Source organism: Rana temporaria, chromosome 2 (genome assembly GCF_905171775.1).
Source record: "Rana temporaria chromosome 2, aRanTem1.1, whole genome shotgun sequence".
Lineage (NCBI taxonomy): Eukaryota > Metazoa > Chordata > Amphibia > Anura > Ranidae > Rana > Rana temporaria.
The window spans coordinates 414,269,545-414,294,852 of NC_053490.1; the positions used below are offsets into that span (position 1 = coordinate 414,269,545).

Here is a 25,308-nt window from a genome sequence, read left to right on the forward strand (position 1 = left end):
TGGTGTACAATTTGTGTTAAAGCTGAATTTTAAGAGAAACTTCAAAATCACTGACAGATACATCAGTAAACAAAAATGTTTTTAAATGCAAGCAGTGTAAGTACCTGAATCTGACCTCATATCATCCTCTTCCACTCCTTGCCTATAAGAACTGGAGTGTAAGAGGAAAAGGCAGCACAATCAGCCAAACAGTTCATTTATTTAAAGGAAGAAAAAGTAGAGAGCTTATCACTGTGCTGATTTTCATTTCACTGTCCAGTAAAAGGCTGGGGAAAGTCCAGGTATATTTGGGCTCAGAGGACATTGGTTGAATGACACCGGGGATGATAGTGACAGAAAAAAAGTTCTGAGAGGAAAAGGTAAATATATAAAAAAAAAATCAGGGTTAGGGTAAGGGTTAAATGTGAGCGGGAATTATGATTGGTAAGGGATCATTTAGATTTGGATAACGTGAAAAAATTGTAATAGTCTCACATTCAAGTGTGTGATCTGTGAAAAAATAAGTTCAAAAGTAAACACGAAAAACAAAAACCCCAAAAATCTTCAAACTCATTACAGGCATACCCCACTTTTAAGTACACAATGGTGTTTATTTACTAAAGATGGAAAGTGCAAAATCAGGCTCACTTCTGCATATAAACGAATCAGCTTCTAATCCCAGCTTGTTAAATTAAGCCTGGTAATAAAACCTGGAAGCTCATTGGTTTCTGTGCAGACATGAACCTGATTTTGCACTTTTCAGCTTTAGAAAATAAACCCCATTATGTACTTAAAAGTGGGGTATACCTATAATGTGTCAAATTCCTCTCAATAGTCCAATCGTTCAAATTAAATCACATATATGTCCAATTCCATGCATGAAGTGCAACTTCATAATGTGCTTTTCCTCTTCTTGTAAACTACCACCACACCAAGTGAATAATCCGTCAGTACTTATGATCGAGATCACTCATCGACAATAGTGATCACTCACCGACAATAAAAAAACACCAAACAAAAGCTCTATTTGTGGGGGAAAAAGGGCGTCAATTTTGTTTGGGTACAACGTTGCACAACTGCACAATTGTCAGTTAAAGCGACGCAGTGCCACATCACAAAAAATGGTCTGATCATTAGAGGGCAAATCTTTCGGTGCTTAAGTGGTTAAGTAAGCACCAAAATATACAATGATGTTTGCCGAAGTCCCAAAGGGCCACTTAATAAATTTCAATGGGACAAAGATTGGGTAACAGACGCACTAGGCTATATGATAGATCAGGGGACGCAATATCACAGGAAAGCTGTACAGGTTCAATTTCACTGCCCTTGGACTACTATGTGACCTAAACTTTAGCGACTGTTGATTGTTAATTGACACTACCTCCCCCCACATTATTTCTGTTGGGACAAAGTGTCTGAACAGTTTACAAAGTCTGTTGTTGGAGATTTTAAATGCTCTGCTTACTTGTGTTATTAAAAAATTCCCCAAACACGTATATTATAGACATTTACTGCTTTATAATGCAAATTGTAAATTTACATAAGAAAACATTGCAAAAACACATTCATAGAACCTTGAAAGATTGAGTAAATTAATGCAGTCTGAGTTTGAAGGACAATATTCAGCATGGAAGTGTGAGATTGTTACTTGATTCAAATTCTGATAACCACATTACCTGTAAACCGCTTCGAACAAGTCCTTTGAAGAGACTCCAAAAGCTCTTTCATACTGGCTTTTTCCTTCCCTGAGATAGAAGAATCAACATTTTTTGATAATATACTGTAATAGTTGGTTTAGCATATATATAAACTTCCTATATTTATGTTCATTCATCTAGAATCTCTAACGTTTTAAACATATTGTGTATTTTTTGTGTACCTAAACCAATGAATAGCTTTGTTCGTTTATTTTGGAAAAAAAATAATCCAATAAGCATATCCAAGTTTATCCCATTATATTTAAAGAAAGTTATAAAACTTAAATACAGAATTCTGTATTTTTTTTTTGAACTTCAAACTGATGTTTTATCGTCTTCATAGACTGTAGTAATAGTCACACTCTGGATTGTTCAGATTGCATTGTGTCTACTACACCAACACAGTGCATATGAACAGAGAGAACAGTTCTCTAATAATAAAGCCAATGGTACATTTCAGATCTGTGTACGCTGTGATGGTGCTCTAGCAAACTCTTGCATCTGGCAGTTTGAATACAATTTACATAAAGTATTGGGATAGAAGGCTTGCAGGGATATCTTGTTCTTGCACTGAAGCTACCTTTTAAAAATCTTGGTTTTCAGTGTCCAAATCTGAATAAAGCCTTATGCCGCGTTCACACGATCGGTTAAACCGATGAGAATGGTCTGATGGAAAAACCGATCGTGTGTGGGCTAGCGGTTAAAAAAAAGCCAACTTGTTTTAAATTTAACCAATTTCAGAATCAAGTCGACGCATGCTTGGAAGCATTGAACTTCGTTTTTTTTAGCACGTCGTGTTTTACTTCATCGTGTTCTGACACGATAATTTTTTTAACCGATGGTGTGTAGGCGCAACGGACCATCAGTCAGCTTCATCGGTTAACCGATGAAAACGGTCCACTGGTCCGTTCTCATCGGATGGACTGATCGTGTGTACGCGGCATTTGGGATAGAGTTATAAAAAAATTCACAGAGATGCAGTAGTTATCGTGTGCATTAATTTTGTGCAAATGGGGCAAAACAAATGTTTTCCATGGAGAGAATCAGGAAAATACAACATTATGGCCACTAGATGGAGCTGGCAATCATTGTAAATACTTAATTTGTTTTTCTTTGTTCAAACATTTTATTGAAGAATAGAATAAGTATACAGAGGTAAGGAACTAAAAAGGAAAAATCCCAATGATAGAGGGGGTAAGACAGGATGTACAATAATATTGTGCGCTGACAGGGACACAGTCCATATAGAGATAGAGTAAGTGAAGGGATACATACAGGAGGACTATCAAACATTATACTTCATACAGATCCAAAAGGTTATAGTTAACAGTGTAACATCCTATAACTTAAAGCGGGGGTTCGCCCTGTTAAAAAAAAAAAAAAAGTTTTTTTTTATTAGACAATTAAATTCGGCATCGTAGCGCGAGCTACGGTATGCCGGTCTTACATTTTTTATGCCCGTACTCACCGTGCTATCGTTGATTGAAGAATCCGGGGAATGGGCGTTCCTATGGTGAGAGAAGGTGATTGACGGCCGGCCCTGGCACGTCACGCTTCTCCGGAAATAGCCGAAATAGGCTTGGCTATTCACGGCGCCTGCGCATAGCCTGTGCGCAGGCGCTGTGAATAGCCGAGACCTACTCCGGCTGTCTTCGGGGAGCGTGACGTGCCAGAGCCGGCCGTCAATCATCCTCCCTCTCCATAGGCACGCCCATTCCCCGCGGGAGTCGGATTCTTCAATCAACAATAGCACAGTGAGTACGGGGATTAAAAATTTAAGACCGGCATACCGTAGCTCGCGCTACTATGCCGAAAGTAATGGAATAATGGGGTGAAGGAGGGTGAACTACCGCTTTAAGGCTCAAGGGAGTGCGAACCAAGAATGAGGGCACCAGGGGCTCAGGTGATTAAAATGGAAGAAAAGGGGAGGTGATTACCACACTTAGGTAGGACTATAGGTCCTGCAAAAATGTTGTGAATGGTATCTTGTTAAGTTTGTGAATGCTAGTGGGCCCATACTAGTAGGATAGACCCCTAGTAAATAGAAACTAGTGGGAAGAAGGAGGCTGTAAGAAAGAAAAATAAATAGTGTGTAAACAGGGCATAAGGAGAGAGAAAGGGGAGAATCAGAAAGGCAAGCAGGGACTAGGGCTGGCCCGGGGGGGGGGGGAGGAGGAAAGGAGGAGGGATTGTGGATAGTCCCGAAGGGGGGAATCTAACTAACTATTAGTCAGGGTGATAGTAGTGTGTTGTCAAAGTCAACAGGGAGGTAATGATCAACCTAGGGTTTCCTCAGGCTCTCATATTTTCTTACCCTAGTATCTACCAGGATTGCTTCAACCTTGCCATGTATCATGGCACTGGTTATTCTACTCTTAGTTAATGCTAAGGTGAGGGGTTTCCCATGCCTTGGCTATAATTTGATTTGTGGCGGTGGTGACCTGCAGAAGTTTGAATTGTTGCCTAGTCACAGCTAATGGTTTTAGGAGGTTGAGTATAGCCATGGCCATAAGTAATTTGTTTTTATGAAATTATTATCAGCTCCATTTAGTGACCATAATGCTGTATTTTTCTGATTAACTCTATTCTGTATGACTAAAGAACAATTAATTGCCCTGAAGCGATAATAGCTTACTAACATTTGATTTTACCCCCAATTGCATGGACAGAATGTGCATACAGTTTCACAGGATGAATAGTGAATAGCTGTGGGATTTTTTTTTTTTTTTTTTTATAAATACACCCCTTATTCTTAACTTCCACTTACATATCTTTTAAAGAGCTGTACATTACCGTAATTAAGAAGAATTTAATTTCCTTAAAGCATAGCTATCCAAAACGCCATATAATATATACATACAATAATTTGGTACTTTGTATTAATTACGTAATGTGCTTTACTTTTGATTTCTTTCAGTATTCAGTTTTTTACCTTATATTCTAATACCGAGTGCTTAAAGCGGGGGTTCACCCTATAAAATAAAAAAAATTTTTTTTTTCTTCTAGCCTAAAATTCGGCATTGTAGCGCGAGCTACAGTATGCCGGTCTTAATTTTTTTATCGCCGTACTCACAGTGTAATCGTACATCGTAGATTCCGACTGCCCACGGGGAATGGGCGTTCCAATCCAGACGGAAGGTGATTGACGGCCGGCTCTGGCGCGTCACGCTTCTCCGGAAATAGCCGAAATAGGCTTGGCTCTTCACGGCGCCTGCGCATAGTCTGTGCGCAGGCGCCGTGAAGAGCCGAGACCTACTCCGGCTGTCTTCGGGGAGCGTGACGCGCCAGAGCCGGCCGTCAATCACCCTCCCTCTTGAAAGGAACGCCCATTCCCCGCGGCAGACGGAATCTACTATGTACGATTACACTGTGAGTACGGCGATAAAAAAATTAAGACCGGCATACTGTAGCTCGCGCTACAATGCCGAATTGTATGCTACAATGTTGTTCTGCAGGGTGAACCACCGCTTTAAGGTGATTACCCCACAATGATTTAATCAGCAAAGATATTTGTTTTACCACCTTTTCTTTATTCTTTACAAAACTACAGTGCCTTAAAAAATTCACACCGCTTGAAATTTTCCACATTTTGTCATGAAAACGTAAATGTATTTTATTGTGATTTTATGTAATAGAGCAACACAAAGTGGCACATAATTGTGAAGTGGAAGGGAAATGATAAATGGTTTTCAATTTTTTTTACAAATTAATATGTAAAAAGTGTGGCGTGCATTTGTATTTAGCACCCTTTACTCGAATACCCCTAACTACAATTTTGTGGAATCAATTGCCTTCAGAAGTCACCTAATTAGTACATAGACTATATCTGTGTGTAATTTAATCCCAGTATAAATACAGCTGTTCTGTGAAGCCCTCAGTGGTTTGTTAGTGTACGTTGGTGAATAAATAAAGGCCAAGGAAAACACCAGACAAGTCAGGGATAAAGTTGTGGAGAAGTTTGAAGCAGGGTTAGGTTATTAAAAAATATCCTAAGCGTTGAACATCTCTCTTGGCACTGTTCTGTTCAGTACATCAGAGTGTGACATAACTGCAAACCTACCAAGACATGGCCGTCCACCTAAACTGACAGGCCAGGCAAGAAGAGCATCAATCAGAGAAGCAGCCAAGAGGCCCATGGTAACTCTGGAGGAGATGCAAAGATCCACAGCTCGGGTGGGAGAATCTGTCCACAGGACAACTATTAGTTATGCACTCCACAAATCTGGCCTTTATGGAAGAGTGGCAAGAAGAAAGCCATTGTTGAAAGAAAGCCATTGCAGTTTTCGAGAAGCCATGTGGGGAACACAACAAACATGTGGAAGAAGGTGATCTGGTCAGATTAGACTAAAATTTAACTTTTTGGCCTAAAAGCAAATCACTTTGTGTGGGAGGAAAACTAACACTGCACATCACCCTGAACACACCATTCCCACCATTAAATATAGTGGTAGCAGCATCGTGTTGTGGGGATACTTTTCTTCAGCAGGGACAGGGAAGCTGGTCAGGGTTGATGGGAAGATGATTGTAGCCAAATACAGGGCAATCTTGGAAGAAAACATGTTAGAGTCTGCAAAAGACTTGAGACTGGGGCGGAGGATCACCTTCCAGTAGGACAACGACCCTAAACATACAGCTAGAGCTACAATGGAATGGTTTAGATGAAAACGTATTCATCTGTTAGAATGGTCCAGTCAAAGTCTTTGGCAAGACTTGAAAATTGCTGTTCACAGATGCTCACCATCCAATCTGAGAGAGCTTAAGCTAATTTGCAATTTGCTAATTTAAAAGAAGAATGGGGGAAAATTTCAATCTCTAGATGTGCAAAGCTGGTAGAGACATACCCAAGAAGACTTGCAGCTGTAATTGCACCGAAAGGTGGTTCTACAAAGTATTGAGTCAGGGGGGCTGAATACATATCAATCAGCTCCAAAGAAAGCCACTTTGATTCACATGTCACGTGAATTGGATGTGGTTCAAAACGTATCCAATTTGCATATATGTGAATGGAGCCTTAATCATAGAGATAGACCATCTCTAGGATTAAGCCTGGAAATATTAAATGCCTCAGAGAGGGGCAGTCAATAGGCAGGGACTCTCCATGTGTTTGTTCTGGTTGAATCAAGCTGTTAATGAAGAGTAATGTCAGCATTGTGTGGCATTTTAAATAGCAGTAATGGGCTTCCCTCAGCCTCTACCTTGTATATAATGAGAAATTATAGCTCCACATGTACAATACATATTTATCAACAAGCTATACCTTAACCCGTTGAAATGACTACACATTCACTTTCAAGACTATACCTTATAGCTTGAGGTAGGAATTGCCAGCATGTATATATGGTGTTAGAGTAGTACATCATCATATGATATAGGGACTTTTTACTTGATTTGATCAGATATACTGAAGAAACATCTGTGTTAGAATAATATGCTAGAAATAAAATAAATAAAACAAAGTGTTAATTCTTTAAAAAACAATTATCAGGCATGTCATACATGAAGCTAAATATCTGCAAATACAGTGAAACTTCGGTTTGAGAGTAACCTGGTTTGAGAGCGTTTTGCAAGACAAGCAACATTTCTTACAAAATTTTGACTTGATATACAAGCGATGTCTTGATATACAGTAAGAGTAGCGTCATGTCACAACTGAGTATAAAAGAGAAGAGAGACGCCTCTAAGTGTAGCAATATGGTTACATTTAACCACTTAAGAACCCGCTCATGTACATATACGTCGGTACTTTAAAGATGGATATCTCTGTAACGACAGCAGCTGCTGCCACAACCGAGATATCCATCTTTACTGTGAGCAGTCCTGTAAGCGATAACGGTGGTCTCCGTGGCGGATTCACCATGAGATCACCGTTATCAGTGGTGGGAGAGGGCCCCCCTCCCGCCGCTCTCCCGCGCCCTCCGCCGCTTACAGGAGCCGTCAGTAGCGGTGGAGGCGATCGGGTGCTGTCCCCTGGTCGGCTGGTATACGAGTGAGGACAAGATGGCCCCCACCCATCCCCGTAGCATAACGGGGGCGGAAGTGACGTCAAAACATCACTTCCGCCCATGCTTCCTAAAGCAATATATTTTTTTTTTTTTTGCATTTAAGTCTAACTATGAGATCTGAGGTCTTTTTGACCCAGATATCATATTTAAGAGGACCTGTCATGTTTTTTTCTATTACAAGGGATGTTTACAGTCCTTGTAATTGGAATAAAAGTGATCAATTTTTTTTTCAGTGTAAAAATTAATAAAATAAATAAAACTAAATAAGAATTAAAAAAAAAAATTCACCGCAATGGTTAGAGCGAGAGCAACAATTCTAGCCCTAGACCTCCTCTGTAGCTCAAAAGATGCAACCTATAGAATTTTTTAAACATCGCCTATGGAGTTTTTTAAGGGTAAAAGGTTGACGCCATTCCAAGAGCGGGTGCAATTTTGAAGCGTGACATGTTGGGTATCATTTTACTCGGCGTAACATTATCTTTCACAATATATAAAACAATTGGGCTAACTTTACTGTTGTCTTATTTTTTAATAAAAAAAAGTGATTTTTTTCCAAAAAAAGTGCGCTTGTAAGACCGCTGCGCAAATACGGTGTGACAAAAAGTATTGCAATGACCGCCATTTTATTCTCTAGGGTGTTAGAAAAAAATATATATAATGTTTAGGGGTTTTAAGTAATTTTCGAGAAAAAAAAATGTTTTAGCCTTGTAAATGCCAAATCTGAAAAACAGCCAAGGTCCTTAAGTGGTTAATGAAGGTACAACATTTACCAACTCACATGGTTGATGATTAAAACAGGCACATCTAAATAGGCAGGCATCTGGGGTAAAGCTGTCCACATAGACCATCCTCCTCACCACCATCAACGTTGTTCTTTCCACGCTGCGCTCCACAAGCGGTTCAAGACACGCTTTTAAATCGCTTTACTGTAGGGTAGTCTTCCCGGTCACGACTGCAGACTGACAGCGGTGAGAGTCGGTGGTGCAGGGGATGGTCTATGTGGACAACTTTACCCCGGATGCCTGTGCCATGTGTCTCTTTTAATTATCAACCATGTGAGTTGCTAAATGTTGTACCTTCATTAAATGTAACCATAATGCTACATTTAGACGCGCCTCTCTTCTCTTTTATACTCTATAGCTCCTGCTGGATATTGCTTCTAATCCCCTTGTGGAGGCTTCCATTTGTGGATGGACATTTTATGGTTACACAACCTATAACATGGCTATAATCTTCTAATATTGACTATAAACTGAAGGACTTATGAATAAATGGTTGTGAAACGAGTCATTTGAGTTTCCATTATTTCTTATGGGGAAATCTGCTTTGATATACAAGTGCTTTGGATTACAAGAATGTTTCTGGAACAAATTATGCTCGCAATCCAAGGTTTTACTGTATAATAGTTTTAGTTGCAGTCAGATTAAAGTCAAAGTCCAGACACACAGTATCTCACAAAAGTGAGTACACCCCTCACATTTTTGTAAATATTTTATTATATCTTTTCATGTGATAACACTGAAGAAATGACACTTTGCTACAATGAATGGGGAGCAGGTATGTTAAATTTGGTGTTATCTCTTTCACTCTCTCATACTGGTCACTGGAAGTTCAACATGGCACCTCATGGCAAAGAACTCTCTGAGGATCTGAAAAAAAGAATTGTTGCTCTACATAAAGATGGCCTAGGCTATAAGAAGATTGCGAAGACCCTGGAACTTAGTTGCAGAATGGTGGCTAAGACCATACAGTGGTTTAACAGGACAGGTTCCACTCAGAACAGACCTTGCCTTGGTTGACCAAGAAGTTGAGTGCACGTGCTCAACATCATATCCAGAGGTTGTCTTTGGGAAATAGACACGAGTGGTTCCAGCATTGTTGCAGAGGGTGGGGGGTCAGCCTGTCAGTGCTCAGACCATACACCGTACACATCATCAAATTGGTCTGCATGGCTGTCATCCCAGAAGGAAGCCTCTTCTAAAGATGATGCACAGGAAAACCCACAAACCGTTTGCTGAAGACACGCAGACTAAGGACATGGATTACTGGAACCATGTCCTGTGGTCTGATGAGACCAAGATAAACTTATTTGGTTTAGATGGTGTCAAGTGTGTGTGGCGGCAACCAGGTGAGGAGTACAAAGACAAGTGTGTCTTGCCTACAGTCAAGCATGGTGGTGGAAGTGTCATGGTCTGGGGCTGAATGAGTGCAGCCGGCACTGGGGAGCTCAAGTACATTGAGGGAACTATGAATGCCAACATGTTCTGTGACATACTGAATACTCCCTTCGAAGACTAGGCCGCAGGGCAGTATTCCAACATGATAATGACCCCAAACACACCTCCAAGATGATGACTGCTTTTCTAAAGAAGCTTAGGGTAAAGGTGATGGACTGGCCAAGCATGTCACCAGACCTAAACCCTATTTAGCATCGGTGGGGAATCCTCAAACGGAAGGTGGAGGAGCACAAGGTGTCTAACATCCACCAGCTCAGTGATTTCATCATGGAGGAGTGGAAGAAGACGCCAGTGGCAACTAGGGATAAGCTGAACACCCCCCTGTTCGGTTCGCACCAGAACATGCAAACAGGCAAACAATTTGTTCGAACACGCGAACACTGTTAAAGTCTATGGGACACGAACATGAAAAATCAAAAGTGCTAATTTGAAAGGTTAATATGCAAGTTATTGTCATAAAAAGGACAAAAAGGGTCCTGCCCCAGGGGACATGTATAAATGCAAAAAAAGTTTTAAAAACAGCAGTTTTTTCAGGAGCAGTGATTTTAATAGTGCTTAAATTTCATACCTGGGAGGGGGGGGGGGTGTGTGTATAGTATGCCTGTAAAGTAGCGCACGTTTCCCGTGTTTAGAACTGTCCCTGCACAAAATGTAATTTATAAAGGAAAAAAAGTCATTTAAAAATACTCGTGGCTATTCATGAATTGTTGGGTCCTGAAAGTCATTGAAAAAAAACAAAAAAAAAAAAGTCCATATCATGCCTTTCAGGTTTGGTATGGATATTAACCACTTAAGGACCGGACCAATATGCTGCCTAAAGACCCAAGGTGTTCTTACAATTCGGCACTGCGTCGCTTTAACAGACAATTGCACGGTCGTGCGACGTGGCTCCCAAACAAAATTGGCGTCCTTTTTTCCCCACAAATAGAGCTTTCTTTTGGTGGTATTTGATCACCTCTAACAAAAATAGAGCGACAATTTTGAAAAAAATTCAATATTTTTTACTTTTTGCTATAATAAATATCCCCCAAAAACATATATAAAAACATTTTTTTCCTCAGTTTAGGCCGATACATATTCTTCTACCTATTTTTGGTAAAAAAAAATCGCAATAATCGTTTATCGGTTGGTTTGCGCAAAATTTATAGCATTTACAAAATAGGGGATAGTTTTATTGCATTTTTTTTTTTTTTTTTTACTACTAATGGCGGCGATCAGCGATTTTTTTCGTGACTGCGACATTATGGCGGACACTTCGGACAATCTTGACACATTTTTGGGACCATTGTCATTTTCACAGCAAAAAATGCATTTAAATTGCATTGTTTATTGTGAAAATGACAGTTGCAGTTTGGGAGTTAACCACAGGGGGCGCTGTAGGATTTAATGTTCACTTAGTGTGTGTTTACAACTGTAGGGGGGTGTGGCTGTAGGACTGACATCATCGATCGAGTCTCCCTATAAAAGGGATCACTCGATCGGTACGCCGCCATAGTGAAGCACGGGTAAGCCGTGTTTACATACGGCTCTCCCCGTTCTTCAGCTCCGGGGAGCGGTCGCGACGGAGCGGCTATAAACGAATAGCCGCGCCGTCGTCCCGGATCGCTCCACGCGGGAACCCGACTGCCGCATGTCGCGGGGGGGGTCCCGATCGGACCCCCGACCCGCGGAAAGGCAGGGACGTACAGGTACGCCAATGTGCCTGTACGTGCCATTCTGCCAACCTAAATGTACATGCGGCGGTCGGGAAGTGGTTAAGGGGAACCCCGCACCAATTTTTTTTTTTAATGGCGTGGGGTCCCCCCCAAAAATCCATACCAGACCCTTCAGGTCTGGTATGCATTCTGAGTGGAACCCCGCACCAAAAAAAAAAAAAAATGGTACAAAAAAAAAGACCATTATCCAAGCACACAACCTGGCAGGCTGCAGGAAAAGAGCGGGTGGGGGGGGGACGAGAGAGTGCCCCCCCTCCTGAACTGTACCAGGCCACATGCCATCAATATGGGGAGGATGTCCCCATGTTGATGGGGACAAGGGCTTCATCCCCATAACCCTTGCCGGTGGTTGTGGGGGTCTGCGGGTGGGGGGGTTTGAGTCAAACTCATGTTCGACTCAAACTTAAAGCTCATCCCTAGTGGCAACCTGTGAAGCTCTGGTGAACTACCAAAGAGGGTAAAGGCAGTGCTGGAAAATAATGGTGGCTACACAAAATATTGACACTTTGGGCCCAGTTTGGACATTTTCTCTTAGGGGTGTACTTACTTTTGTTGCCAGCGGTTTAGACATTAATGGCTGTGTGTTGAGTTATTTTGAGGAGACAGCCAATTTACACTGTTATACAAGCTGTACACTCACTACTTTACATTGTAGCAACGTGTAATTTCTTCAGTATTGTCACATGGTAATAAATTGCATTTATGTGGCAAAAAAAATACTTTGGTGAATTTTTTACTGAAATTGTGTGTTTTATAAACTGTTTCTTATAATGTAACATAGTATCACCCTCTACCATAGGTAGGTGCTAGAATAGGATTTTCTGCTAGGGAAACTGTCAGTGCAGGTAAATTTAGGCAAGCCTATGCTTCATGCTAGGCCTGCTTGTTTTAATCTGGGGGCAGGGAGTGGTTAGTGTAGCAGTGGGTGTGACCACCTGTGCTCTAGTTCTGAGGAGCCTCCCCTGCTTCCAGGGAGATTGTTCTGGAAGAGGGGCAGGGCCTTGGACTGGAGTGGCAGGCAGCTCATGTGAGAAGCCCTGACCAATCCCCACTTGGTATTTTCAGGGGGCAGGCCCTATATAATCTGAGGTCACATGCCACTGAGGAGGAGTTGCCGGCTGGGAGAAGTGGAGAATGGAGTACTAGGCAGTAGCAGAAGGCCATCCCTATCAGGGGGGGGGCGCCATTCGCAAAGGAGCACGGGAGAGCTGGGAGGGAGCTTCATCCTTACACGGTCATGGATGAAGTCTTCATCTTTACACGGTCATAGATGAAGAGTCCTGGAACAGAGGGGCTGGCGAAGCTGTTGGAATGTATGTCCAGTTAAAGTTCTCCATCATGGACTCGGAGCAGGAAAAGGTCGGTGAGTGGACCACAGTGGAGCTCTAGATGAGGCATGCCAGGGGAGCAGGGTGCGAGGCCAGAGGAGAGACTGTGGAGAGTGTGTCAAGTCTCTGCGGCCTGCGGGTGCAGGATTTGAAGGCCGGACTAGCTCGGAGCAGTAGTCCACCAACCAGCATGTGCTACTAAATTACTAGGCCGAGAGAGGTACTGCAGACCTCTGGCCTAGTAACAGCACCTGATTACAGCCAGCAAGCTGGGATTATTCAGAGTGATCCCCTTTTGTCAAAATGAAGATGATGGGATGGGATCTAATAGTTTTACAGTGGAAGTTTTGTGCAGGAGGAGAAAAGTCCTGGGAGCAACAGTCTACAGGAGTTAATGCAGAGGAGGAGGAGCAATAGTCTGCATCGTGTTATGCAGGGGAAGAGACTGTAAATGTTAGGCCCCGTACACACGACCAGTTTCCTCGGCAGAATTCAGCTTCCGACCGAGTTTCTGGCTGAATTCTGCCGAGGAAACTGGCCGTGTGTACACTTTCGGCCGAGGAAGCCGACGAGGAGCTCGACGAGGAAATAGAGAACATGTTCTCTATTTCCTCGTTGTTCTATGGGAGCTCTCGTCCCGCCGAGCTCCTCGGCGGCTTCAGTGCTGAACTGGCCGAGGAACTCGATGTGTTTGGCACGTCGAGTTCCTCGGCCGTGTGTACGAGGCATTAGAAGTACATCAGTTCTTCAAGGCTAAACCAATTTACTAATGTTTACTTAATATGATGGCAAAGCAACATGTTATATTGGCATCCAATATTCACTTTTCCCCCAACCAAGTTAATAAAAAAAAAAAAAAAAACAAGGCAAATGACTGTTCATTGTCTCTGAGGTGACCGATTAAGGTCTAGCAGCAGGGTGATATGGTGGATGTTAGTTACTAGTAGCAACCAAGCGCTACACTTGGTTTGAGAGCAACTTGGTTTGAGAGTGTTTTGCTAGACAAGCTAATTTTTTAAATACATTTTGACTTGATATGGAAGCGATGTCTTGATATACAAGTAGCGTCATGTCACAACTGAGTACAGAAGAGAGGCGCCTCTAAGTGTAGCAATATGGTTACAATTAATGAAGGTACAACATTTAGCAACATATTGCTACACTTCAAGGCACCTCTCTTCTCTGTTATACTCTGTAGCTCCTGTTGGATTTTGCTTCTAATCCCCTTGTGGAGGCTTTCATTTGTGGATGGACATTTTATGGTTACACAACCTGGTCACATTGCTATAATCTTTTTATATGGACTATAAATGGAAGGACTTATGAATTAATGGTTGTGGAACTAATCATTTGAGTTTCCATTATTTCTTATATGGAAATTCACTTTGATATACAAGTGCTTTGGATTTCAAGCATGTTTCTGGAACAAATTATGCTTGCAATCCAAGTTTTTACTGTAGTTGTAAAAACGAATCATAATAGGCCAATATATAGTATGCTTGATAAACAAAAAAACAAGGTAAATCCATAAATCTTACCTTCCACGTTTTTCATTTCAACTTTTAAGAGCTTCATTCCAGTACAGGCACTGAGTAAGCGGTCTGTAGCATCTACATTGGTACACAAATGGGAAGCAATGCCCGCTGCTGACAAGGGCTCGCCAACATCATGTAGTAAGTCAAAAATTCCCAGCTCACATGCAGTAAACATGGTCTAAAAGGAAATTAGTACAAATACAGTAATATGTGGTGTAATCATTTACAATATATTATTTTTTGTCATTCCAGTTCTAAAAAGTAAGGAAAATATATGGTATACAATAGCCATTAATGATATGTGCAAGAATCATTCTTTAAGGCCTCGTTCACACGATAGGATAGCCAGAGGACAACGGTCTGAAGGACAGTTGTCTTAGGTTAACCTATAAGGCTGACTGATGGTCCGTCGTGCGTACACACCATCAGTTAAAAAACCGATCGTGTCAGAACGCGGTGACGTAAAACACAATGACGTTCTGAAAAAAACGAAGTTCAATGCTTCCAAGCATGTGTCGACTTTATTCTGAGCATGCGCAGGTTTTTAACTGATGCTTTTGCATACTAACGATCGGTTTTGACCTATCGGTTACCAGCCCATAGGTTAAATTTTAAAGCAAGTTCTCATTTTTTTAACCTAAGTTTAAATAACCTATGGGGCCTACACACGATCGGTTTGGACTGATGAAAATGGTCCTTCAGACCGTTGTCCTCTGGCTATCCTATCGTGTGTACGAGGCCTAAGTGTCAATTTTAAAGACATTTCTACTTATATAGATTGTGACTGCCTTTGATGATCTTGTGAAAATGCTAGTTGCCTGACTATCTTTGACCTTTGGGGTCACTGACCTTGAAAAAGTTGCTGGTAGACCGAAGAATGCTGGAACTCCTGATCTGCTTATTTTATTCCAGCTCAGTGGGTTTGTGTTAGTGAAGAAAAATAGACTGTTTACTTTGCAATGACATTTTCCCTTAAAGCGGTGGTTCCCCCTAAAACAAATTTCTAACAATACATTCGTAAGACCCGTTACACTGCGGGTAGGCTGGCTTTTGTTTTGTTTTTTTAGTACATACCTCGATATCGGCGTTTCGTCCCTTGGCGGTGGGCGTTCCTAGTTGATTGACGTTCCTCCGACGGGCGCATACTGCGCGTCACGACTTTCCGACGGAATCCGAACGTCATTGCGCAGGCGCCGTATAGAGTCGGCTCTATACGGCGCCTGCGCAGCGACGTTCGGTTTCTTTCGGAAAGTCGTGACGTCACGTATGTGCCCGTCGGAGGAACGTCAATCAACTAGGAACGCCCACCGCCAAGGGACGAAACGCCGAGATCGAGGTATTTACTAAAAAAACAAAACAAAAGCCAGCCTACCCGCAGTGTAACGGGTCTTACGATTGTATTGTTAGAAATTTGTTTTAGGGGGAACCACCCCTTTAAGCTTAGTGATTGTGAGGGATCTGTGCTGAATTCCATCATCCAATCATGTGCAAGCAAAAAAACAAACAGTTTTTGTTTTTTTCCTTCGCAGGTAATTGGATAATCATTGCAAAGTGATATGGAAGCTAATGGATCTACCTGACAATCACACTCAAAAACACAGCTCAGCGATGGTAGTCTACTTATTTTAGTATAGAAAATAGTACACAAATCAAAACGAAACAAAAACACAGTAGTACATGCTTTAATTAGAGTAAGTTGTATTACACTCCTTGCAATGTTATGCTCCTTATTAGCCTCTGTTCACATTAGTGCAATTTCAGATGCAACTTTAGTCACACAGATTTGCATGACAATGAAAATCACATTGTGCCCATGAGACTCAGCACAGTATAATTAAAAAAAAAGGTTCTGTACTACCTTGGTGTGATTTCAGTGTGCTTTTGGCCCATAGAATATGCAGACCTTATTAACCACTTCAATACCGGGCACTTTAACACTTTGAATGACTTTTGAATGATTTTTTTAACACAACTAGAGCTTTCTTTTGGTGGTACTTAACCACCACTGGGTATTTTATTGTTTTCTAAATAAACAAAAAAGACTTAAAACTTGGAAAATAAATTGATTTCTTTGTTTCTGTTATAAAATGTCGTAAATAATCTTTCTTCATACATTTATTCTGCTACATTTCTTTGGTGAAAATAATGCAAATAATTGTATAATATTTGAGGCCCAAAAATTTCAGGACAGTACAAATATCCCCAAAATGAACCCTTTCTGCAAAGTAGATAATCCAAGGTATTTAGTAAGAGGCATGGTGAGTTTTTTGAAGCTGGAATTTTTTGTCATAATTTTTGGAAAATAAAGAAATAAAAAATAAGTTGCTGTCAGAACCAAAAGTGTCACAGATGCTTTATAAATTTGTTGCAATAGATTAACAAGAAGGAAAAATGCCAGAAAAGGTATGCAGCAGCTTTATTGAATTCCCCTCAAACTGTCCCTATTTTATTTTCAATTTGGCTCAGGTATTGCACCACAATGTAGAAGTGGAGCAAATTAGGACTACCTAAATTTGGCACACAAGTCACCGTCAGAACCAGAATTGTCACAGATTTTTGTTTTTATTAGGTACAACACATTAACAAAAGCAATCCACTCAGAAAAGTAGCACAGCAGCTTTATTGAATTTCCCCTAATGAATTGTGTCCAGTTTATACATTTCAAATTTAGTAATATTTTTGGAATACCTCATATTTATTACCTAATATTACCTCAGTACTTAGATCAGATAAAACAATGACTAAGCAAATAGTTCTCTAGAAGGGGGAATAATGTTCACATGATTTCTGCTGTAAAATGAATAGGAAATATGGAGCTGTTCAGTGGATGTATAAATAAAAGTCACAAAAAAACAATGAACAGTCAACAATGAACAATGAACAAAAGTAGGAATACTAAATATAAAGAAAATAGTATTCTAGACATATATTCTTACCTTTGAGGCTAAAAAGCCATCTTTATAATCAAGCAATTGCTTTGGATAGTCAAGATCGGAGAAGCTCATGTTTGTGTGATATTCAGTGGCTTGGTTTGTCATCATAAGCTGCTTTCTATCTGCATATATAATACTATAAAGAACTAAGCCGGGCTTAGACAGTTGATTTCACACCTGACCTAATTTTGGAGGCAGCTTATTCCTGGAATTGGTGGAGCTGTTAAGAGGTGAAGACTGTAGATGTTGTTATCATGAGCTGCATTGACCTATAATTTAAAAAAAAAAACATGTCTGATAAGGAGCTTGAGTCTTTGGAACATGGGCACACTTGGAGGATCACATGAATTGCAGTGTTTCATCCACAAACATTTAGTGTGGGGGCTGAGTGCAGTGAAAGTAAATCTGCCAACATCCTACATGACAATAAACAAAGAGTGCAGGAACATGGAGACCCCTCATGAACTTTAAAGGCAGAACCACATGTAAAAGTATTCTTTAAAGGCAAAAAGCCAATTTGTATTAGAAACATCCAGTAAAAAGGACATTGGGCATTTGATATACAGTCATGATCAAAAGTTTAAGACCACTTGAAAAATGGCAAAAAATCATATTTTACATTGTTGGATCTTAACAAGGTTCCAAGTAGAGCTTTAACATGCAACAAGAAGAAATGAGAGTGAGACAAAACATTTTTTGAGCATTCAATTAATTGAAAATAACGAATAAACTGAAACAGGCTGTTTTTCAGCTGATCAAAAGTTTAGGACCACATGCCTTTAAAAGGCCAAATCTGTGCAAAGATGTGGATTCATTGTCATTTTCTGTCAGGTAGTCACACATTGTGATGGCAAAGGCAAAAAAACTCTCCCTTTTTGAACATGGTCGGGTTGCTGAACTGCATAAGCAGGGTCTCTCATCAAGACACTGGACGATCCTCGACCCAAATGAAGGCCCTTACTGGTGCTGACTGCAGCCCCATAACCATCAGATGGCATCTGAGACTGAAGGGCTTCAAAAACAAAAAACATCTTCAAAAACCTTGTCTCCTTGAACGCCACAGAACTGCTCGTTTGGACTTTGCAATAGAGCACCAAACATGGGACATTCAAAGGTGGAAGAAAGTTTTATTCTCTGATGAGAAAAAATGTAACCTTGATGGTCCTGATGGTTTCCAACGTTACTGGCATGACAAGCAGATCCCACCTGAGATGTTTTCTACGCGCCACAGTGGAGGGGGCGCTATAATGGTCTGGGGTGCTTTTTCCTTCAGTGGAACAATGGAGCTTCAGGAAGTGCAGGGGCGTCAAACGGCCGCTGGCTATGTCCAGATGTTGCAGAGAGCATTCCTCATGACTGAGGGCCCTCGTCTGTGTGGTAACGACTGCGTTTTTCAACAGGACAACGCTACAGTACACAATGCCCGCAGGACAAGGGACTTCTTCCAGGAGAATCAGGCCTCGTACACACGATAGGTTAACCAGAGGACAACTGTCTGATAGACCGTTTTCATCGGTCGAAACCAATCGTGTGTGGGCCCCATAGGTTATTTAACCATAGGTTAAAAAAAAGCCAACTTGCTTTAAAATTAACCTATGGATTCCTAACCGATAGGCCAAAACCGATCGTTAGTAGGCAAGACCATCGGTTAAAAATCAACGCATGCTCAGAATCAAGTCGACACATGCTTGGAAGCATTGAACTTCGTTTTTTTCAGCACGTCATTGTGTTTTACGTCACCGCGTTCTGACATGATCGGTTATTTAACCTATGATGTGTAGGCGTGATGGACCATCAGTCAGCTTCATCGGTTAACCTCAGACCGTTGTCCTCTGGTTAACCTATCGTGTGTACGAGGCCTAACATCACTCTTTTGGCCCATCCTGCGTGTTCCCCTGATCTAAATCCAATTGAGAACCTTTGGGCATGGATGGCAAGGGAAGTTTACAAAAATGGACAACAGTTCCAGACAGTAGATGGCCTTCGTGCGGCTGTCTTCACCCCTTGGAGAAATGTTCCCACTTACCTCATGGAAACGCTTGCATCAAGCATGCCGAAACAAATTTTTGAAGTGATCAACAATAATGGCGGAGCTACTCATTACTGAGTTCATGTTTGGAAGTTGGATTTCTGTTTTGGGGGGGTTAAGATTTTTTTGGGAGGTGTGGTCCTAAACTTTTGATAAGCTGAAAAACAGCCTGTTTCAGTTTATTCGTTATTTTCAATTAATTGAATGCTCAAAAAATGTTTTGTCTCACTCTCATTTCTTCTTGTTGCATGTTGAAGCTCTACTTGGAACCTTGTTAGGATCCAACAATGTAAAATATGATTTTTTGCCATTTTTCAAGTGGTCTTAAACTTTTGATCAGGACTGTATATAAATATATTGTAAAACAATCAGTACAGATCATTGCATAAAGAATCATAGTTCATATAGACATAAAACATGTACAGAGTATAGGCTGTTATCAGTACGTACAATAATCAACCACATATACAGTATCTTGAAAAAGTATTTATACCCTCTTGAAATTTTCCTCGTTTTGTCATGTTACAACATTTTTTTTATATATATATATATATATATATATATATATATATATTATTATTATTTTTTTCTTCTTCTTCTTCTTGGGGAATGAGTATGAATGAATTTTGAAAATGTTTTTAATGATAAAGCAATCTGTATTTAATAAATATTGTTATACTGAAGAGAATATGTGAATAATGATGTAAACGAGTTATGTATAAATATAAAAAATCTTTTGTACTTGAAAATGTAACAATAAAAAGAAACTGAAAACAAAAACGTAAATGTATTTTATTGGGATTTTATGTGATAGACCAACACAATGTGGCACATCATTGTGAAGTAGAAGGGAAATGATAATTGTTTTTTAAAAATTTTAACAAATAAATATCTGAAAAGCATTTGTATTCAGCCCCTTTTACTCTGATACCACTAACTAAAATATAGTGGAACCAATTGCCTTCAGAAGTCACCTTAGTAAATAGAGTCCACCTGTGTAATTTAATCTCAGTATAAATACAGTTGTTCTGTGAAGCCCTCAGAGGTTTGTTAGAGAACCTTTGTGAACAAACAGCATCGTGAAGGCCAAGGAACACACCAGACAGGTCAGGGATAAAGTTTTGGAGAGGTTTAAAACAGAGTTAGATTATAAAAAAAACGAAGCAACAACAAGAGAATAAAGACAAGAAGGCAGATAATAAAAAAACCTTGACACCAACTCCTGAGGGAACGCCAGATGTATCAAGGGAGGAGGTAATAATGGAAAGCGAATCAGAGACAAGTAGAACGGAAGAACAGGTACGGACGCACAAATACCAACAAAAGGGGAAATGTCCCAGATGCTACTGCGACTTGAAAATGCGATTAAAGGCGAAATACACATTCTAAGAACGGATTTAGGCCATATACTGTCACGAGTAGAGGCGATAGAAGAGAGATCAGGAAAACAGGACCAAGAGGCAAATAATCTAAAAGACCAGATCACACAGATTCAATTAAACCAGAGGAATACTCTGTACAGGTTGGAAGACCAAGAGAATAGAAACAGAAGACAAAACTTAAGAATTCGATCGATTCCAGAGGTAAAAGGGGAAGATCTGAGAAAAATTATGAATGTAATATTCAACCCTATGCTGGAGAGAGCGCCAGAGGACCCTATAAGGATTGAGAGAGTACATCGAGTAGGAAAACCCAAAAATACAGCAACAGAATGGCCGAGAGACGTAATTGTGAGGTTTCGATATTATGAGGAGAAAGCAGAGATCTGGAAGAAGTTAAGGGGGCAATCCCCCATGGTGTATGAAGGATCTGAACTACAAATATTTACAGATTTGGCTACAGAAACACGTGCTAGACGTTGGCTATTGAAACCACTCCTGGAAGTATTGAGAGCTCAGAACTTAAAGTACAACTGGGGATTTCCGGCTTGTCTAATAGGGACAAAAGAGGGTAGATCAGCATTGTTAAGGTTCCCCGAAGACCTCCCAGGATTCTGTAATAAGTTAGATATACAGATACCAGAGCTGCCAGGATGGGAATAGGGAGGAGAGGGGTAGTGGGGAAGGAAGTCAGTGAGAAATAGGAGATATTCTATCCCTCTTGCCCCCATACCTGGACTCGCTATATCTCTAATTTTCCTCTGGTTTTTGGCTTCTTTCTTTTTTCTTTTTCTCTTCCTCCTTATTCAGGCTACCACCTGTGGGAAGGGGGAGGGGGAGGAGCATAGAAGGGGTGCAATGCGGTGGTCCTGCTCTCCCATGTGGGCTTGGCCAGCTTCCCCCCCACCCCCATGAGGTTTGGGGAGGGGGGGGATGGCAGGTTAAGCCATCCCACCTCAGGGAAAGTGGACCAGTAGGCCATGGATGGTTCAGAGGCCAGTAGCGGGCCAATGGGGGGTGAGGTGGGGGGAAGCGGGAGGGGAAGGAAAGAGGGGAGGGAAGGGGGAGGGAGGGAGGGTGGAGGGAGGGAAGGGGGTTGGGCTGCTATCTCACCGAATTAGATCGAGAAAAAAGGAAACCTCATAAAGAAGTAGGGATGTCTACCTTAGGGGTAAAAGCAAGAAAAAAGCGTAAAGAAATGATAAGATGCCAGTAATTAAGTTTATGTCATATACTGTAAAAGGTCTCAACAGTCCCACAAAGAGGCACAAGATATTAAGTGAGTTGAGAAGGTACAGAGCGGATGTAGTATTTCTACAGGAAACCCACTTGACATTAGAATCTAACATGAGGCTTTATTCCCCAGATTTCCCTAATTGGGTTTATGGAGACACCATTTCAAAACGAGCTAGGGGAGTGGCAATAGGTATGGCTAAATGGGTATGCTTCACATTAAAAGACAGAATGACAGATCCAGAGGATAGATTTCTCTTTTTAAGAGGGAAGTTGGGAGAGATGGAGTGTACCTTGGTGAATATTTATGCTCCCAACGTGCATCCAATAAAATACTTTGGAGAAATTTTAGGAAAGCTAAAAGATTTCAGGGTTGGGAAGATAATCTTGATGGGCGATTTAAACTTTTGTGTAGGGCCGAAAGTGGATAGTACATCCCGGGTCCAGGGGATAAAAAGCGCGCATATAAAAAAGATAAAAAATAGTCTACACAGATGTCAATTGGTAGATGCATGGAGAACCTTGCACCCTGGGCAACGAGACTACATGTTTTACTCCCCTGTACACGGGATCTACTCCCGTATCGACTATATCCTAGTGGATCATAGCATGCTGGAAATTATAGTTAATACGCAAATAGAAATTGCGACACTATCAGACCATGCACCAATAAGTTTGTCAATAAAAATTCCTGGAAACCATAGGTCTTTCCAAGGTTGGAGACTCAACGAGGAACTGGTCTTGGAAGAAACCAGTTTAGCAAGGGTGAAAAGCGAGCTGGAGGACTATTTCAAGATAAACGACACCAAAGAAATATCAAAAGCAACACTATGGGAGGCTCACAAAGCCCTTCTAAGAGGGATTTTGATTTCAGAGGGGGCGAGGAAGAAAAAAGAAAAGTGTAGTAAAATGAATAAATGAATTGCCGAAGTATTTAAAATGGAACAAGATCATAAAAAACAGAGGAAGCAGCGGGAGCTCTATCTGGATTTAGTTTGTGAAAGAAACAAACTCAAAGAACTCATTGAACAAGATAGGAGAAGGAAATTTAACATTATTGCAAAAGAAAGGTACATTTGGGGCAACAAATCAAGTAAACATCTGGCAAGGATGGTGCAGAAAAAGAAAACAAGAAACTATATAGATAAAATTAAAAATGAGAAGGGAGAGGTAATGCACTCAACAACAGATATAGCGGAAACTTTTAAAAATTACTATGAGAGGCTGTACTCGGTAGAGCAGAAGATATGGCAAACGGGAGAGAAAAAAGACAAAATTACGGAGTTCTTGGAGGGAGCAAGATTACCAAAGATCAGACAGAGTGAGGCCCTAACTATGGAGAGACCAATAACGGAAGAAGAAATAATAGTAGCACTGGCAGGCTCAGCGTCGGGCAAGAGTCCAGGCCCGGACAGGTTTACAGTGTTATATTATAAAAAAGTGCAAGGAGATACTTATCCCAAGACTCTGTCAATATTTCAACGGCCTAGGAAAAGATTATACACTAAGTAGAGAAGCTCTTACTGCTAACATCACAGTTATTCCGAAGAAAGGCAAAGATGTAAAGCTATGCTCCGGTATAGGCCAAGTTCACTGCTTAATACTGACACAAAGCTTTTTGCAAAGGTGTTAGCTGAAAGAGTGAAACAAGAGATGACCAGATTGGCCCATCCGGACCAGGCAGGGTTTATCCCAGGGAGAGAGGGGAGGGATAATGGTGTAAGAGCTCTCTTGCTCCTTAAAAAGATGAAAGTGAATGGGTCTCCAGGGCTACTCCTGTCGATAGACGCAGAAAAAGCGTTCGACAGGGTAGACTGGGGACTCATGCTACAAACCCTGGAAACTATGGGTTTTTGATATAGGATGTTAGAGTGGATTAAGACACTTTACCAATCTCCAATGGCCAGGATAAAAATCAATGGTAGTCTATCCCAAACTTTTAAGATAAAAAAAGACACAAGACAGGGGTGTCCCCTCTCACCGCTTTTGTTTGTACTATCTCTAGAACCTCTCTTATCCAAGATTCGTAATGCCCTGACATAAAAGGAATTAGAATAGACGATGAGGAGCACAAATTATCCGCATTTGCGGATGACGTGCTGTTCTATATAGTAAATCCCAGAATGTCAATTTCGAGTCTATTAAATATATGCCGACAATACGGGGAAGTCTCCAATTTTAAAATTAACGCCGCTAAAACAGTAATTTTGAACGTAAATATAAGCAAGACAGAAGAGCGGTATCTAAGGGAGGATTACCAATTCACTTGACAGAAGGAGCTTAAATACCTAGGGATTAAATTAGCTAATTCCACCAAGAAAGTATATGAGACTAATTACATCCCTCTATTAGACTAAATTAAAACAGAAATAAAAAGGGTAATAAATAGACCAATTTCATGGACAGGGCGAATTAATTTCTTTAAAATGGCCCTCCTTCCAAAAATCCTATACAAGTTTCAGATGATACCTATTGCATTGCCAAAATCACTCTTCAGAACACTTAAAAACTTGCTAATGAATTATATTTGGAGAAATAAGAAACACAGAATTTTCTTCCGGACAATGAAACAACAAAAAAAACTTGCGGTTCCAGATATCAAAATATACTATGATGCAGTGGTCCTGTCCAGGGTAGTGGAGTGGGCTAGGGCCAACCAGGAAAAAAGGTGGGTCAAGTTAGAAAAGATAATTTGCAATCCCCCCCAGTTTAGGGCACTAGATGTGAACACCCACAGGATAACAAGGAATGCACTTAAAATTTGGGACACAATACACAAAAAAATTGATAAGGAGTACAACTCACCTCTCTTAGCGCTAAAAGACAATGAGTACTTTGCACCTGGTAAATTATCAGTGGGGGGAAATTGGATTAAAAAAGACACTGCACAGTTAAGGGATATAATTAAGGAAAGTAATTTAATAACACTACAGGAGTTAAAACAAAAACAACATTTAATGGTGATTGATGACTGGAGATATCATCAGTTAAGCCATTTCGTCCGAAAACTACCCCAACCATTAAGGTCGGGAGAACAGCTAACAGCATTGGAAAGATTATGTATCATGGACGGATCTAAAGGCACCATTTCAAAGCTGTACAAGATATTACTAGAAGTGGACGAACAGGAGATACCTCCATTTATCAAAAAATGGGAAAGGGAGTTAGGGACACAAAAGGATAAGTTCACGATAGGGAAAATGTTGAGATTAACCCACTCCTCTGCAGTGGATAATAGGAC

At 40.8% G+C, this 25,308-nt stretch overlaps 1 protein-coding gene across 2 annotated transcripts in view; it reads right to left on the bottom strand.

Moving 5' to 3' along the window:
• ASMT (acetylserotonin O-methyltransferase) overlaps window positions 1-25,308 on the bottom strand; it is a 165,761-nt gene that overhangs the window by 17,261 nt on the left and 123,192 nt on the right. The window contains exons 1-4 of one of the 2 annotated variants that reach the window (XM_040338184.1): window positions 17,430-17,895; window positions 14,497-14,671; window positions 6,978-7,107; window positions 1,656-1,724 (exon numbers count right to left, since the gene is read on the bottom strand). In XM_040338184.1, coding sequence (XP_040194118.1) covers window positions 1,656-1,724; window positions 6,978-7,107; window positions 14,497-14,671; window positions 17,430-17,534 — 479 coding nt within the window. In that variant the 5' untranslated portion in view covers window positions 17,535-17,895. Of the gene's footprint in view, window positions 1-1,655; window positions 1,725-6,977; window positions 7,108-14,496; window positions 14,672-17,429; window positions 17,896-25,308 lie in introns of those variants that run through there. The other variant, XM_040338185.1, reaches the window with a different exon arrangement.